The following is a 15718-nucleotide window of genomic DNA, read 5'->3' as shown; positions in this document are numbered from 1 at the left end:
CCGAACAGCTGCCGCAGTTGAAAGATGCTCTGTGGATCCATATCCATCCAAAACTGTAGCTCCCAAACCCTAGAAGGTACAGGGAATTCAGAGCAAAGGTATAATGAAAGATCATTGTAAGAAAAGAAGCACTAGAACATCCACCTCATAAATAATAGTAGCTATTAATAATAGCTAACATTTACATAGCATTTTCACATCTCATTTGCTCTTAACTATAACTTTGTCAAGTAGGTACTGCTATGATCCTGATTCTGCAGTTGAAGAAACTAAATGTGAGAGGTTAAGTGATGTGCCTAAGGTCACGAAGGTAGTAAGTGGTTTAGGTGAGCTTGAACTCAGGTCTTCTTCTTATTCCATCTTTAGCAGTCTCTCTGCTACGCTGTCTAGCTACCTCTCATAAATCTAGGGCACGTGCTCCCATAGAAAGGGACAACCATCAGTGGGGGAAAAGCAATATAAATAGAGATCACATATGTCATGAAAGGCAAACTCGTGGATCTTGATGTCCCTGAAGAGGGCATCTCACAATCCTAGCCCTCCAGGGCCACCCATGTGTAATATTGGGCTCAGACAATCTGATGGTGGCTGATCATCTTATTTCCAGCTTCTAGGTTTCATCTCTTCAGGATCATCTAACTAACTTCCTCAGGTCTAGTCTGCAAAAGTGGCCTAATCCTGTGTATAGATCTGTGAGCAATAAAATCCCCTGGCTTTATTTTAGCTATATTTTGACCAGCAAAACATCTTTCTTCTTCCTGCACGGGTTTTAATTTCTTTAAACCTGAATAGTATAAGCTTGTGGTAATTTCTTTCTAGTTGCCTCACAGCAATTCATTTATGATATATAATATCCCTTTAAGTGTAATAACCTTTTTTCCTCACACTTCAGTCTGTTATTAGCTTCTCATTGGCCTAACCAAATATTCTTTAGTTTTTGCCCAGCAGTTGTATAAAAACAGTAGTTTAAATAGCCTAACAATGATGCTTAGTTTTCAAATCTTCCCTTCTTTAAATTTTGCTAGTGTTCTGTCCAGATTATTTCCTTTGTTCTGATCATACTCTATATCTTGTCTCCTTGAGATAGAAACTATAATTTTTCATTTTTGTATCTTAGTACGTTTCATAGTAGTTGGGATACTGTAGGTACTTAGTAAATGTTTATTTAATTGATAGAGTTAGTTTATTAGTCCAAAGCTTTTTCTTCAATCTAAAAAGGCCATACTATTATGCTCCTAAACAAAAACTATCCTGTTTTAGGTTATTTTTCTTTAAAACTGTCAGATTTTTCAATATAACCTCATTCATTAAGTCTTTTTGAAGTTGCAAAATAAGTGTTCATCTTATTTTAAAAATTTGAAGAGGTAAATGATGAAAGCTTGTCTATAATTTGTGTTGAATATAGCTGTCTAAAACTTACCTGAAAGTCCTCCATGAATTGTACACTTGCCCATGTTTGGGGACTTAAAGGTTTCCACAGAAGTCAGGCAGGCCAGGGCCAGGATTGCTAAGAACCTTTATCATGGGCTTGTTTTACCTCACAAGTGAAGGCTTATTGGCCTAACATGAGATACCTGGGGTCTGCATCTTGTAGGAACAGAGGCAAGAGAAGGATTAAGAGTATAGATTACTGCAGGATTTCAGAAACTGAAGTGGGTAAGGATACCACTGCCTCAGGTCAGTAATCTTCATATCCAGCAGGAGGAAGGGGTGTCCCCAAAGAGCCTATTCTCCAGCTTGGCACCATCAGATTACACAACTTCTCTTCACTCCCCTAATCAGTGGGTGTTACTTCTACACCTTTTGTCCCCTTTTGTAGCAGTGTGGGATGAGGGCCATGGTTTAAAAAAAAAGGCAAGTAGTCATTCAGGTCCTATGATTGGTTTCCCAGCTCTGATGTTACAAGTAGAGAGATGCCACGGATTTGCTAGCAAGGCTCCACTCTAGAAGCATCCAGCATAGATTCCAATGTAAAAATTCTAGAGAAACGCAAGATAGGGATGCCGTGGAGTTGATGTGTATATAGAGCAGAGATAGCCTTTCACAGGCAAACCTTAGGAATTTCAGACTCAAAAAATGTTTTTTAAACCGCCATCAAGCGTAAATAGTAACAACAAGATCGTGGTAGTGAGGAGATCTGCCTTTTGGGTAGATTACTTCATCTTCCCGAGTCTTACTATCTTAATAATCTGCACTGAATGATCCTTAGAATTCTGTCTAGTTTTCAAATTCTGAGATAAGTGGTCATTAAAAAAGGAATCATGTATTTAAACAGGATGAAGTTGTAAACCAAATTGTTACATTTGAAAAGAGGCATTGTGGTATTCTATATTCTAGAAAAAGGCACAGAACTGAACTCATGTCAAGAGGCCAAGTGCCACTTAGTAGCCATGTGATTGTGGAGAGGTTGTTTTACCTCTGAGCCTTAGCACTTGCACCACTTTAAAAGTGTTGGGAAGAAAACATTTTGTAGTTGTTGCTGTGGTGGTTGTTATTGTGGTCAGAGTGGTTACAGGTGTCATTTTATTATTTTAATGTTTGATCTAGGACTTTCATCAGAGGCCACAGTTTTGACACCAAACACAGAAAGTAGTTGCGACTTAATGACCAAAACCAAATCAACGAGTGGAAATGATGACAGCACATCCTTAGATCTAGAGTGGGAAGATGAAGAAGGTAATATTTTAATAATTCACAGTTTCATATTTTTTAAAATTAAGTACTGTAGGCCAATTTTTTTCTGTAATCTTCCTTTTTCTTATGAGATCTGGTAAGTTTAGCAAAAGCCTGAAATGATATTCTTTTTAAAAATTCAAGTTTTATTGATGCCTTTTGTTCATACATTAGTTATTTCTATATAGTCTTCGTACCTAGCAAAATTTTAACTTAACTGTCCAAATAAAGACAGCTGTGCAAAACTAACACAGTGACGACAACCAAACAGCACATGCAACATTCTTGAGCTGTTTACATGCTACACCCTTCTCTCCCCCCAAAATGGAAAAGAGATATATTTGCTCATTTTTCTCCAGTGTCAAGATAGGTTGATACAGTTGCACAGCATTTGATTTTTCTTCAGTGTTTCATTCTTTTTATTGTTTTCTTGTTCTTGCTTATTTTATTCCTATTGACACAAATCTTTCCGTAGTTCCCTAATTTCCACATATATATCCTTTCTTACAGTGTGAAAATATTTGATTACTTTTGTTTTTTCTACCACAAAAAGTGCTGCCTCTGAATATTTTGTTCTATATGGTACCTTTTTGTTTTTTACTTTTCTTTGAATATATGCCCAGAATTTGGATCTCCCAGAAATTTTCTTTACAATTTTATTACTGGTTACAATATAGACTATAAATTTTTCTTAAATAATTTCTTATGACTGGAGAATTGAATGAAAGTAAATTGCTGTTAATGATTTTCTAATCATGACTAAATACTGCCCACTTGTGGACAACATGATTTTGTTGATACTCAGAGACTAGACTTCGCTTCTAACCATTTTTGCTAGTTGGTAAATCAAAAATGAACAGTTTGTTTTAAATTTATTTTGTTGCTGACTGCTGCATAAGAAAAAATGAAATCTCAGATTTTTTTTTAAATTCATTACAAGCAAGGGAACACAGATAATTAAGTATAAAACATGACCAACTTAGTTACAGAAGATTAAGAATGGAAAGATGCTTGACCAAAAGAAAGGTTATGCTAGTAATGCATTTTTTCATTTCTAATGGGAATTATTTGCCTTAAGAGTAAATTTTCCTAAGTCTTATATAAATTCAAAAATAAATCTGATTTTACTTTTTTCTCAAAAAATCACTAGAATTGTGACCTAGGTTTATAAAGGGATTTTTAAAAATTCCTCAAAGTTGTTTGTACTTCAAATAATCCGGTATGGAACCCTCAAGGTATGGGATCTTTTAAAATTAAGGAAGTTCAAAGATATATTTGTGTTTGCCTTAACAAATTATGTTACTATTGGAGTTCTGTTATTAATCTGCTTTAAATGCATTTTAACTTATATAATTGATTCAGAAAGTATATACATGTAGCTCCTTTAGAATGGGGTGTCTGTGTCATGTACTTGAGCCTACCTTACTGTTACCTGGTGCAGAAATATTTTGGTTGAGTATAGTTTATAGTTCTATTTTAAAGAAATCATGACCTCTGACCAACACAGCAGTCTACTTGGAATTGGAGCCTAGGGATGTAGTTCTCATACTTGTCACCAACAGTGTGGAAAATGTTTTCTTTCCTCAACTTGGGCAGGTAGGTGGCTCATTTGATAGAGCACTGGACTTGGAAGCAGGAAGGCCTGAGTTCAAACTCAGCTTCAGACACTTAGTAGCTGTGTGACCTTGAGCAAGTCACTTAATTTTCCTCAACCTCACTTCCCTCATCTGTAAAATAGTGATGATAATAGCACCTCACCCCAGGGCTGTTGTGAGGATCAAATTAAGTTTACATTTATAAACCTAGAAGTACTGTATAAATGCTAGCTGCTAGTATTTTGTACTAAAATACTTGATTAGAATAAGGATTTTGATTCGTCACTCATCCAAAGTTTTTCCTGTCATCAGATATTTATATACAAATCACATCCCAGCTTCAACAAAATAAAAATAGTGATAAATAAATGTTTAGCAAAGTTATGGCATACAAAAATCACCCACGTCCTTGTTTGCTTTTAATAACATTAAACAAATACAGCATAAAAAGGAAACTCAATTACAATCATAACAAAAACCTTCAAACATTTGGAAATTACTAAGTTCTGTGTAAGAACAATTCAAAAGCTGTAAATGACCAAAATAAAGGAGGACCTAAAGTAACTAGAAAGGACAGTCATTGTTTTCAAGTGGATTAAATTAGTATAGTAAAAATGACAAGTTAATTGCAGGTTAATCTAGCAATCAAAATAGCAATAAGTATCATTGTTAGAACTAAGCAAAATAATTATATTATTTGGTATGAATAACAAAGGGGGTATTATAGAAAAAGAAGCTGGTCTTGTATTCCTAGACTTTAAAATGCTACAAAGCAATTAATAAAACTCTTAATTCTGGGCCCAAAGCGTAGAGAAAAAAATAACAAATACAATAGACATACCAGACATCCAACCAAATATATACAAAAGATTAATGTTTGATTAAACTTATAGGAAATAAACTCTGGAAAAAGGAATAATTATATAACAAATGTACATTGGAAAATTGGATTGTGATTTGGTGGGAAATAAATTTCAATCCACACTCCTACCATACATATATACTTTTGAATTACAGCTGGGTGATAGACAAAAAGGAATTATAAAAGCTATGGAAGAAAATAGAATAATGTATTTACCTTAAAGAGGAAGGGAAATTACTTTTTTACATTCGACAAATAGAAGGAATTAAAGGAAAAGATAGATGTTCTTAACAAAAAATAAAAATGTATATGCAACAAGAATATAATTAAAAGAAAAAAGATTGGAAAACATTTGTGGCAAATATGGTAGATAAAAACCTGATATCTAAAATATGTGAAGAACTATTAACAAAAAAAATGACTCCTAGTTGCAGTTGATAAGTGGATAAAAGATATGAATAGGCACTTTTCAAAAGAGGAAACCACAATGTTAATAAATACTTGGAAAAATGCATAACTCCATTAATAATCAGAGGAATACAAATTAAACCAACTTCTGATACAACTTCATACATCAAATTGGCAAGAAAATAATTAAAAGCAGCAGAATTTAATTCTGGCAAGATTGTGGGAAAACAGTTGTAATCATTCCTAGTTGCTTACATTGCAAACTTAGAATCTTTGTGGAGACCAGTCTTTCAGTATATGCTAATTCTTTGGCTACAAAATTACATTTCTGAGAATATGTCCTCAAAGTGGTGTTGTAAAACACACAAATAGATATTCTTCAAAGTTGTATTGCAGCATTATTTGTAATTAAAAAAAAAATGGTAAAAGCCCGAATGTCCAACAGTAGGGAGAAAATTAAACAGATCATGGTACATTCACAGAATGTTGTAACATAGTTAAGAAGAAATATAAATAAGTATGATAACACTTTTATGAAATAATAAAGAGGAAAAGAAATTCACACTAAAACCATGTAAAAGGAAATAAATGAATGGTATATAAATGGGCAAAGAATCCCCTTTTGAGTAAGTAGGGATTGTTTTGTTTGTTGTACTTGGATCCCCTGCATCTGACACAGTGCCTAGTGTATAGTTAGTGCTTAATAAAGGGAAGGAGAAGATAAGTTACAACATTTTATGGGATAGAATTATAATCAGATGCGAAGTTTTTATTGGTCAGCACAGTTTATAATCGTTTGTTTTTTAAATAAAAATCAAGAATTTTTCTCAGTGGCATCAGAATTTCTTTTCCTTAAGACATAATTTCAGCAGTAGAATCCTTTTTTTTTTTTTGTTATTCTGAACTTGGCAGACATCAGTATTGCCATACAAAGAACAAAACCATTATATATGAAACTGTAACCTATAACTTTTAAGTATATATAACAAATTCAACACATTAGTAATCAAACTATCCTGCTTGTTCATCTCTATCTCCCTCTGGACTTCATTCTCTGTATTTTAAAAAATGTTTTGTTGATACTTTTTCTTTTTTTTTAAGTATCTCTAGCACCACTCTCCTTGCAATAATTCTCTTAAATCCTTCAGAGTTGTTTTTATTTCCAGTGTTGTAGTCATAAAAATTGTTTTCCTGATTCTGTTCCTTTCACTTTGCATCTGTGCAGATGAGTCTTCCCAGGTTTCTATTACATTCATGTATCATAATTTGTTTAGCTGTTCCATCAATTGATGGGCACCAGTTTCATTTCCAGTTCTTTATTTCTTTAAACTTCTTTTTCAAACCATAGGAATGAATAGAATGGTCCCATTGAGAGAACGTTCCAAAACTGAAGAGGATATTCTACGGGCTGCATTAAAATACAGCAGCAAGAAGACTGGAAGTAATCCTACCTCAGCTTCTGATGATTCTAATGGGCTGGAGTGGGAGAATGATTTTGTTAGTGCCGAAACGGATAACAACGGCAATTCAGAATATTCTGGATTTGTGAATCCTGTTTTAGAACTGTCTGCCTCTGAGTTAAAAAAATCTGAAACAGATCAGCAAGACAGATAGGGTGAAATCATATGACCTTTTTAACAGTCATGACCAAATGTTGAAAATCAAATAGAATGTATAAATGTTTGTTCTGAGCCTTTTTGTAATGAAGAAAGAAATTATGTGGTAAATGTTCAATAGCAAGGAATAGGAATGATGGAATCAATCTCAATTCAGAATTAAGTGCAATTTCATCATAATTCTGTCATGCTTCTGAATATGTTGTAAAGAAGATTCTTGTTCAGGTACCATTTGGACTGGATGGCCTCTGAGGTCCCTTCCAACTATTAGATTTTATGATTATTGAAAACTCTCTGCTCTAGTTTATGTATTGCAATTTAGTATCTATAGATTTAATTTGTTTCCTTTTAAATAACTTGCATTTTTGTTTTCTTTGCATGGATCTAATATTGTTTTAAAAAATTAACTACTTATTTCAAGTATCTGAACATGAAAATAGTAAAGCATTTTATTTGTTTTTCTCAGCAGCTATAAAGGGAAGTAATTAGCAGCTTCAGATAATGCACTATTTCCTGAAAGTTTTTTAAACTTTCTCTATTTTTATAACTTGTTTGAATTTAATCATTCTATACTAGCACAATTAGAGTTCAATAAGCCTAACAGAGCACTAATATTCATTTCTATCAAATTGGTACAATAGCATGTTCATGGTATTATCGCTGAACAGGATTGTTGTGCGGCCTGAGAGAGTGGAATTGGAAATTTTTTTAATTGCAAATGATCAGATACAAAATTGAGGATAGAGCTTAAGTAAGTGTTCCACTTAAAAGAGAGTTACATACTGCTACAAAGGGAGTATTTACTTTATATTGTATTTTCAATTTCTAGGTAAGTTATTTTTATAAGTCTACATTGGATGAGTTGGGAATAATATTAAAATAAAAAAACTTGCACAAAGGACTAAATTCTCTGTGAATGAATAATGTGGAAGTTCCTAAAAAGAATTTTGAAGAATTTTTTCCTGTATGAAATGACAGATTTTATTTAGTGGTTGTTTTTTTTTTTTTTGCCTTGTTTTATGTGTGATTAAGGAAGGTGCTCTGAGAAGTAAAGCTACGTGAGTTGTGAGTTATAACTGCTGCTAGGATTCTGCAGGGTGTCCCAAAAGTCTTAGTGCTGCTGTAATAGCTTTAAAACACCACCAAGGACTTCGGGATGCCCTTCATGTTAGCCTTTCTTTTCCCTACTTTGTTAAATATGAACTAAAGGCTAAGGGAGCAAAATGCCTCCAAACTGAGCTGCATTTCTTGGTTTTGCTAGGGAATCTAGTATAATTTCAGTAGCTAAATTGCTGTCTAGTTTCCTTAGTAGGTTTTTTTTTTCTTGTAACAATGGTAATGCACTTCCTTAACACCATAGGAAGATTAAGATGCAAATAGTGATGTAAGTTCTTGCTGTATTTTTAAAAATCACATGGCCATTCAAATATTTTAACTTGTATGATAAGCAAGGGTATCTGTAAATTCATCTCCTTTTTTAACTTGCAGAACTAAGACACTGACTGTGTAAATATATTTCATTAAAGATGTGATTATTATTTTGCCATAATTTAAGTTTGTAGCTATGTCATTTAAAAATATTTTAAATATAATTTACATTCATACAGCCTGTAATATTGCTTTTTAAAGTTTGTATACATCAGATGTATATTTTTGTTTTGGCATAAGCTACTGTCTAATTTTTCTTGGCATTTTGTCCATATTATAGACTTTTTTGAAGGAATGGAATCAACTTCTCAAAAGTTGTGAATAAATACATTTTTACATTTAAAAATAATAAATTATCTTGCTTGTTGCTGTTTTCTGGCTTTTTATCAACACTAAAAATATTATGACCACTGATTTATAGATGATATTTTATTGACCCTGAAAGACATGAAGATAGGGAGTTGGAACAACAGTTTGAGGACCCATGCCTACAAATAATAAACTGCTGCTGCAGTGTGGAAAACACTTGGAGCTTCTCAGAGAATCAGTGGGTTCAGAAATGTAGAAATCAGTGTTTTAAGAGTAAAATAGATTAGTCTCAGTTTCTTTAAAGAAAAGGAAGGGGAGCTGTGAAAAGTAGGCGTGACTCAGAGGAACTAACTCCCCAACAGGCCTTGTAAAGGTGGCTGCTGCCTCCAAATGCCTTCTCTGACGTTGCCTTTTTTTTTGACCTCACTTTCACAGTCACACTGAAATTTGAACAACTAGAAATTAAATTTGAATGGATAAGCATGCTGTCAGTATTTCTAGGAAAAAAAGAGGTTATGTTCAGTTTATCAAAATATAAGTGCTTACTGTGTTCTAGGTATGCTAGTCCCTTGAGATCCAGGGACAAAAATGGCACTGTTCTGGACCCAAAGATCTTAAAATCTACTATACAACATATTCACAAATTAGAACAATACAAGGGAAATTGAGGAAAAATAAGAACTAGGGCAGATCAGGGAAGGCTTCACTGAACTGAAGTGAGCCTTGAAGGAAAGATCCTAGATAAGGGAGTATATTCTAAGCATGGGCACTAACTATTCTGTGTGGAAGCAGAGGTTTAATATAGAGTGTCAGTTTCACAGAATAGCAATCTTGTGTGGCTAGAATATAGAGTTCATGAACGTTACTACGTCATGAGGCTGAAAAGTTAAGTGGAAGCCATACTATGGCTTAACTGTCAGGTTGAGTTTGTATTGAGTGGACGTGTCATGGTTAGACCTTTGCCCTAGGTTTTGGTAGCTGAACCTGATAGGAAAGGGGAGAGACTGCAAGCAGGGAGACCATTTAAAAGTTTTATAGTAATCCAAGTGAGATTAAAGTTGGATATAGAGATTGGGAGTTGTTCTTGAATCAATGGGAACAGATTTGCCAAGACTAGAACAACTAGAAGAACCCTGGGGAATGGCCATATAAGGAAGCAGGAAATGGTTGATGAGCAGTGATCAGACAGAAGAGAATCAGAGAAGTGTGTCATGGAAGCCAAAAGGACTAGAAGGAGGAGGTCAGAAGCCAAAAAGGTCAAGGAGGATAAAGACTGAGGAAAGACAAATTCAGACATTGATAACATGGGCAAAAGCAATTTTAGTTAAGTGGTGAAGTTTTTTGTAGTTGGTTTTTTGTTTCGTTATAAGTTTGGACTGTTTTCATATACCTGGTGAGATTAAAATTAAAGGAGGTAGGATAATGATAGGGTAGGAAGTAATGAGGAACAGTGGCAGCAAACGTAGAGGATGAGCTTGACAAAAGGGACTATCCACAGATCAGAGCAAAGAAAGAGTAATGAGATTTTAAGCTGTATAATGTAGGAAAATAGGAAGCTTAGTACAAATGCCCTCATGGAGGGAGAGAGTAATGTGATTAGTTTAAGAAGCCTCGATTGGGCCTTCACTGGTGCTCAGAAATCCCTTTATTTTCCCCTAATTGTTTCTGTGGTACTCTTCACTGCTGCTTTAGAAATAGAGGTGATGGTTTGGGGTGGAAAGGGGTACTGGGGACGAGGAGAGCAATAACGGAGTTACCATAGTCCAGAGGAGAGAGTGACCTGAACTAGGATGGCACTATGTAAGTATTATTAAGAGAGTGAATGTAAGAAAAATTGTGGAGTTAAGATAAGACTTGGCAAAAGATTGTTGAATCGCGTATTTAAATTCAGATTTTTTTTGGACTGGACTGGGAATTTAACATTTATAGCGCTGTTGCTGTGAAAATGTTCATATTCCAAATAACTGATATACAGGTGACCTTTTGATATATGACAGTTATATAAGGCAAGAACTGTCTGTACAGAATACCTTAGTATTTCTTTTACCCATCACTGGAATTTACCAGTTCTGAGAAGATTTTCCCTTGGTAAATTCTTTGGTTCCTAATGTATGTCAGCATCTCTTCTTTTAAGATACTAAACATTAAATTGGTATGGACCTAATATGCTGCATTTTAAAATAATGTAAACGTATTCTTAGAAACAGTTGTCGATCAATTCCAAAGGATTCGTGATGGAAAATGTTACCCACCTTGAGAGAGAACTGATGAATTCTGAGTGCAGACTGAAACATAACTTTTTTCACTTTATTTTTCTTGGGGTTTTTTTGTGTGCAACATGGCCAATATGGAAATATGTTTTACATGACTTCACGTGTATAATTGATATCCTATTGCAGGCTTGCCTCTTCAATAAGTGGGGAAGGGGCTTGAGGGAGGGAAAGAATTTGGATCTCAAAAAAATTTTTAATGAATGTTAAAAATAAAGTAGGGATGATATAAAACCTGTCACAGTTGGGGTAATGGTAAAATGAGATGTTACTCGTAAAACATTCTGCAAACCTTAAGAAAATAAAATTATAAATGTAGCCAAAAAAGAAAGAAACAGTTGTCCATGTTCTACAAAGTAGTTTAATAGAGCCAAGTTTCCTGAGCTGCTACCTTCTTTGGGGGGGCTGTAGTTAGGGTACTTTCATTTGAAAATTCCTTGATTTTCCTCTAAATGATCAGCATAGTTGAACAGACTGCCTAAAGAGATTTGAATCAACTTTTCTGCTCTGGGACAATAGCAAAAAGAACTAGCTTTCCTTTTCTTTGGGTTATACTTGTTTTCCTTTAAAATTAGCCTTTCTTTTTTATCATTTTAAACAGTGAAACTTGTATTCACTGTAAAGAATTCAAAGAAACATCAAAAGACATATGAACTGTTGCAGAGTGAAGTAAGCAGAACCAGGAAGACAATGTATATAATGAGTACAATGTAGAAAATAGAACAAAACTAAAAACCTGAATGCCATGTATGCATAATATTTAGACAACCATGGTCCTGGAGAAGGGTTCAGAAAATGAAACTGTTTTCTCTCTTTGCAGAGATGTGAGACCATCGTAGAATACTGCATCTACCATCACACAAGACTGATGTTTATTTTGCTGAATTGCTTTCTTCCCCTTTATTTTTTAAATCTTTGTTTCAGGGAATGACTTGCTAAGTAAGGAAGGGAATAAATTGAGAAATGAAGGTGATGCAAAAACAAGGTATCCCTAAAAACAAGATGTCTATAAATTATTTGCTTAGAAAGCAACTTTAATATTATCTGCTCTTTTGTATTCTGTGGTTTGGGGTTATTTTTAAGGGGGCTTTTGATGCCAGAAAAGGAGTAGTAGCCAGGTTCAGGGTATTGTATACTTAGGCTACTTGAAAAAGAGTCCATTCTGAATTTTGCCACTGTAGGTGAAAAGTAAAATATCAGGAAATTGAATTCACCAGGTAAATGACTCATTTTAGTCACCTGTAAAATATGGATAGTAATAGTGTTGTGGAGCAAATGCTGCATAAGTCAAGTCAGTAAGCCTTTATTAAGCACCTACAAAGGGCCTGGCCCCACTGTGTGTGGGGATACCAAAAGGCAAAAATTGCATCTTACCTCAAGTAGTTCACAGTCAAAACACTATGTACAAACAAAATTACAGGAAGAGACCCAGAAGCATTATAAAAATACTCCTACAGATCTATATAAATAGTAGTTGTTAATAACAAGCATGAGTAAGAAAGATGAGAAGCCTGGGGGAAATTACCAAATAAGACTAGGAAGTAACTATGAGGGAGTTTATTTATCCATACACAGAAAGCCAGTACAAATGGAGTGGGTAGAGTGTGGGACTTGGAGTCAACAGCATTGTACAGTGGAAAGAACCAGGTTCCAGAGACAGACAACCCTAGCTTCATTTTTTTGTTTTGTTTTTATTTTCAGTTCCAAATTCTCCCTCCTTCCTCCCATACCCATTGATAAGGCAAGAAATATGATACCCACTCTATGTAAGAAGTCATGCAAAAAAAGAAAAAGGAATAAAAAAAGTGCTTCAATCCGCACTCAGAGTTCACCAGTTTTCTCTCTGCAGCTGGATAGCATTTTTCATTGTGGGTCCTTTGGAATTGTCTTAGATCATTGTCTTGATCAGAGTAGATAAGTCATTCACAGTTGATCATCGTACAATAGCGTATAAAGTTCTGGTTCTGCTCACTTCACTTTGTGTCAGTGATATTACACCTACATGACCATGAGTAAGTTACGTAACGTGCCTTGGTCTTCACATCTGTAAACTCAGGAGGTTGGATTAGACAGCCTCTGAGGTCCTTTCCAGCTCTAGATGTGTGTAGGACCCTATGAACTGTAAGGCCACAGACGAGTGATGTTAACCCCTTTGAAACTGAATTTTCTCATCTGTAAAATAGAGATACTTGCTGGGTTGTTGTGCATGAGATAATTTGTGTACAGTGCCTTCCAAACTTTAAGGTGCCATAAACAAGTCGATTATGTCTTTGTATCCCCAGTGCCTGGCACATAGTGAGCCCTTAATAAGTGTTTGTTGAGTTATCATCGTTATTCCAGTTTGAATGTAAAAATAAAAAAAGGTTTTTAGTTAAAAAATGAATTCTGCTTAGAATAGTTAGCCTAAAAATACTTAACAACACTAGCCTTGATTCTGTTATAACGAGCGTTTATATATCACTTAAAACTTTGCAAAGTGCTTTACTAATATTATCTCATTTTATCCTCGCAACAATACTGGGAGCAGATGCTATTATGATCCCCCATTTTAGAGATGAGAAAAATTGAGAAAGAGTAAGTGACTTGGCCAGGGTCACACAGCTAGTAAACGTCTGAGGCCAAATTTAAAATCAGGGCTTCCTAACTTCAGGTGCAGAACTCTATCCACTGTGCCATGTAGCTGCTTTTTAATAGAAAAGCCCTGGTTTATGAAGACTAGAGAGAGAATAATCACAAGAAAATTCAATTTAACATTTCTGGAAGGATATAGGCCCGAAAAACCCCCACAACGATTCATTACATGACCATACATTTAGAGCTGGAAGGAACCTTGGCCAGCTAACCTAATCATCATTTTATAGATGAAACAGGCTTAGGGAGGTGAAGTGATGACAAAGATCACACAATTATTAATTTTAGAAGTGGGATGTGAACCCAGGTCCTCTGACTCTAGACTCAGTTCTCTTTTATGTTATTATTTAATTTTAGAAAAAGGAACCACATGTAGTAAGGAGAAAAGGAAAGCAGCTTCATGGGCAAAAAAAACCAGGAAACTTGATAGATTAAAAGCGTTCTTACTTCATCTTGTACTGTGATAGATTCATAACTTCATGAATGTGTTAACTCCCTCCCCTAGTGCAGATCGTATCCTATCCACACCTTTTTTAAGTCCTTCATGGTTTCCACTCCGTTGTCTGGAGAATTTCCTAATTTTTTTTTTAATTTTTGGTGTATAACAGTGCAACATTTGATCTTTTAGCCCTCATCCTCACAACAGGACAGGCCCACTTCCTTTTCTGGTCACATGTCCTTGGTGGTGTCCTTTACATCACTTCTTAAGTGTGACTTATCATTGGCAACATGTAATACATACTTTTACCCATCATACATCTTTCCTTTGCTTTTGGAGACACATGAAATTTTTAGTCTTCTCGAGGTTCTAGTATGTCATAGTTTGCAGACATGTGGCATTACCAGGAATTCGCTGGTGTTAAAAATATGACTTTGTGCAATGGGATGCAGCTTGGAATAACTCAAAGTATTGTGTGAGTCAGTTAACTAAATGCTAAATTTTGATTAAATCCATTCTCCTTTTGAACTCTAAGCCCAGTTCATCGACAGCTTCAGTACCTTCTGCGTGCTATTGGACTAGTTATCATGTACAATACGAATTGTCCAACCACTTAGTTTTCCTATGTCAGTTTCTATGCCAGTTTCTTTTGAGTGGCCATGAATAGCATGCAGGAAAACCTGTAGTATCCTTGGCACAATCAACACAATGTTGTTCATAGACTCATACAATTATAGACTTACAGCGAGGAAGGTCAAGTCCAATTTTCTTATTTTACAGATCAAGAAACTGAGGCACTGATTTGCCCAGGATCATAGAGCTAGTACGTTTTAAAGATCTGAACCTAAACCTCTCCAAAGTTACCAGTGATCTCTCAATTGCCAAATGTGATGGGCTTTTTTCCATCTCCAATCTCCTTGACCCACCTGCAGCCCTTAACAATCTTGATTGTCCTCTTCTTGATAATCTCTTCTCTTTAGGCATGTATGACACTATTCTGTCCTGGTTCTTTTCCTACCTCTCTGACTGCTCCTTCTTAGTCTCTTTTCCTAGATCTTTATCAGGGTCACTTCTGTTCAATATGCATATCTTCCAAGCCTGTGTTGTGGGCCCTATTCTCTTCTCCCTCTACACTGATACCCTTGGTGATCTCATCAGCTCCCATGGTTTCAATTGTCTTCTTGCTGATGATTTTCAGACCTACTTATCCAGTCCTACCTTCTTTCTTGACCCTCCAGATCCATGTGTCCAGCTGCGTTTCATGTATCTCAAACTTTAAACTCAACATGTCCAAAACTGAACTCAGTATCTTTTTTCTCAAGCCCTTCCCCCTTCTGAATTTCCCTGTTACTTTCAAGGGCACCCCCATCCTCCCAATCAATCACCCAGCTTCACAATCTAAGTGTCATCCTCAACTCACTCTTCCTCACCACCCCCCATATCCAATCCATTGAAAAGTCCTGTAGATTTTACCTTCACATCTCTCA

At 35.2% G+C, this 15718-nt stretch overlaps 1 protein-coding gene across 3 annotated transcripts in view; it reads left to right on the top strand.

Annotated features, from left to right (window-relative positions):
- Positions 1-8949, top strand: part of AP1AR (adaptor related protein complex 1 associated regulatory protein) — a 44217-nt gene extending 35268 nt beyond the window's left edge. For all 3 annotated transcript variants that reach the window (XM_036765400.1, XM_036765399.1, XM_036765398.1), the window contains 2 exons: positions 2548-2676; positions 6887-8949. In XM_036765400.1, the coding sequence (XP_036621295.1) occupies positions 2548-2676; positions 6887-7152 (395 nt within the window). In that variant the 3' untranslated portion in view covers positions 7153-8949. The remainder of the gene's footprint in view (positions 1-2547; positions 2677-6886) is intronic.
- Positions 8950-15718: the final 6769 nt, after the last annotated feature.

The sequence above is a fragment of the Trichosurus vulpecula genome, chromosome 6, assembly GCF_011100635.1.
Source record: "Trichosurus vulpecula isolate mTriVul1 chromosome 6, mTriVul1.pri, whole genome shotgun sequence".
Lineage (NCBI taxonomy): Eukaryota > Metazoa > Chordata > Mammalia > Diprotodontia > Phalangeridae > Trichosurus > Trichosurus vulpecula.
Note: the sequence above shows the minus strand (reverse complement) of the source record. Positions and strands in the feature narration are given on the sequence as shown.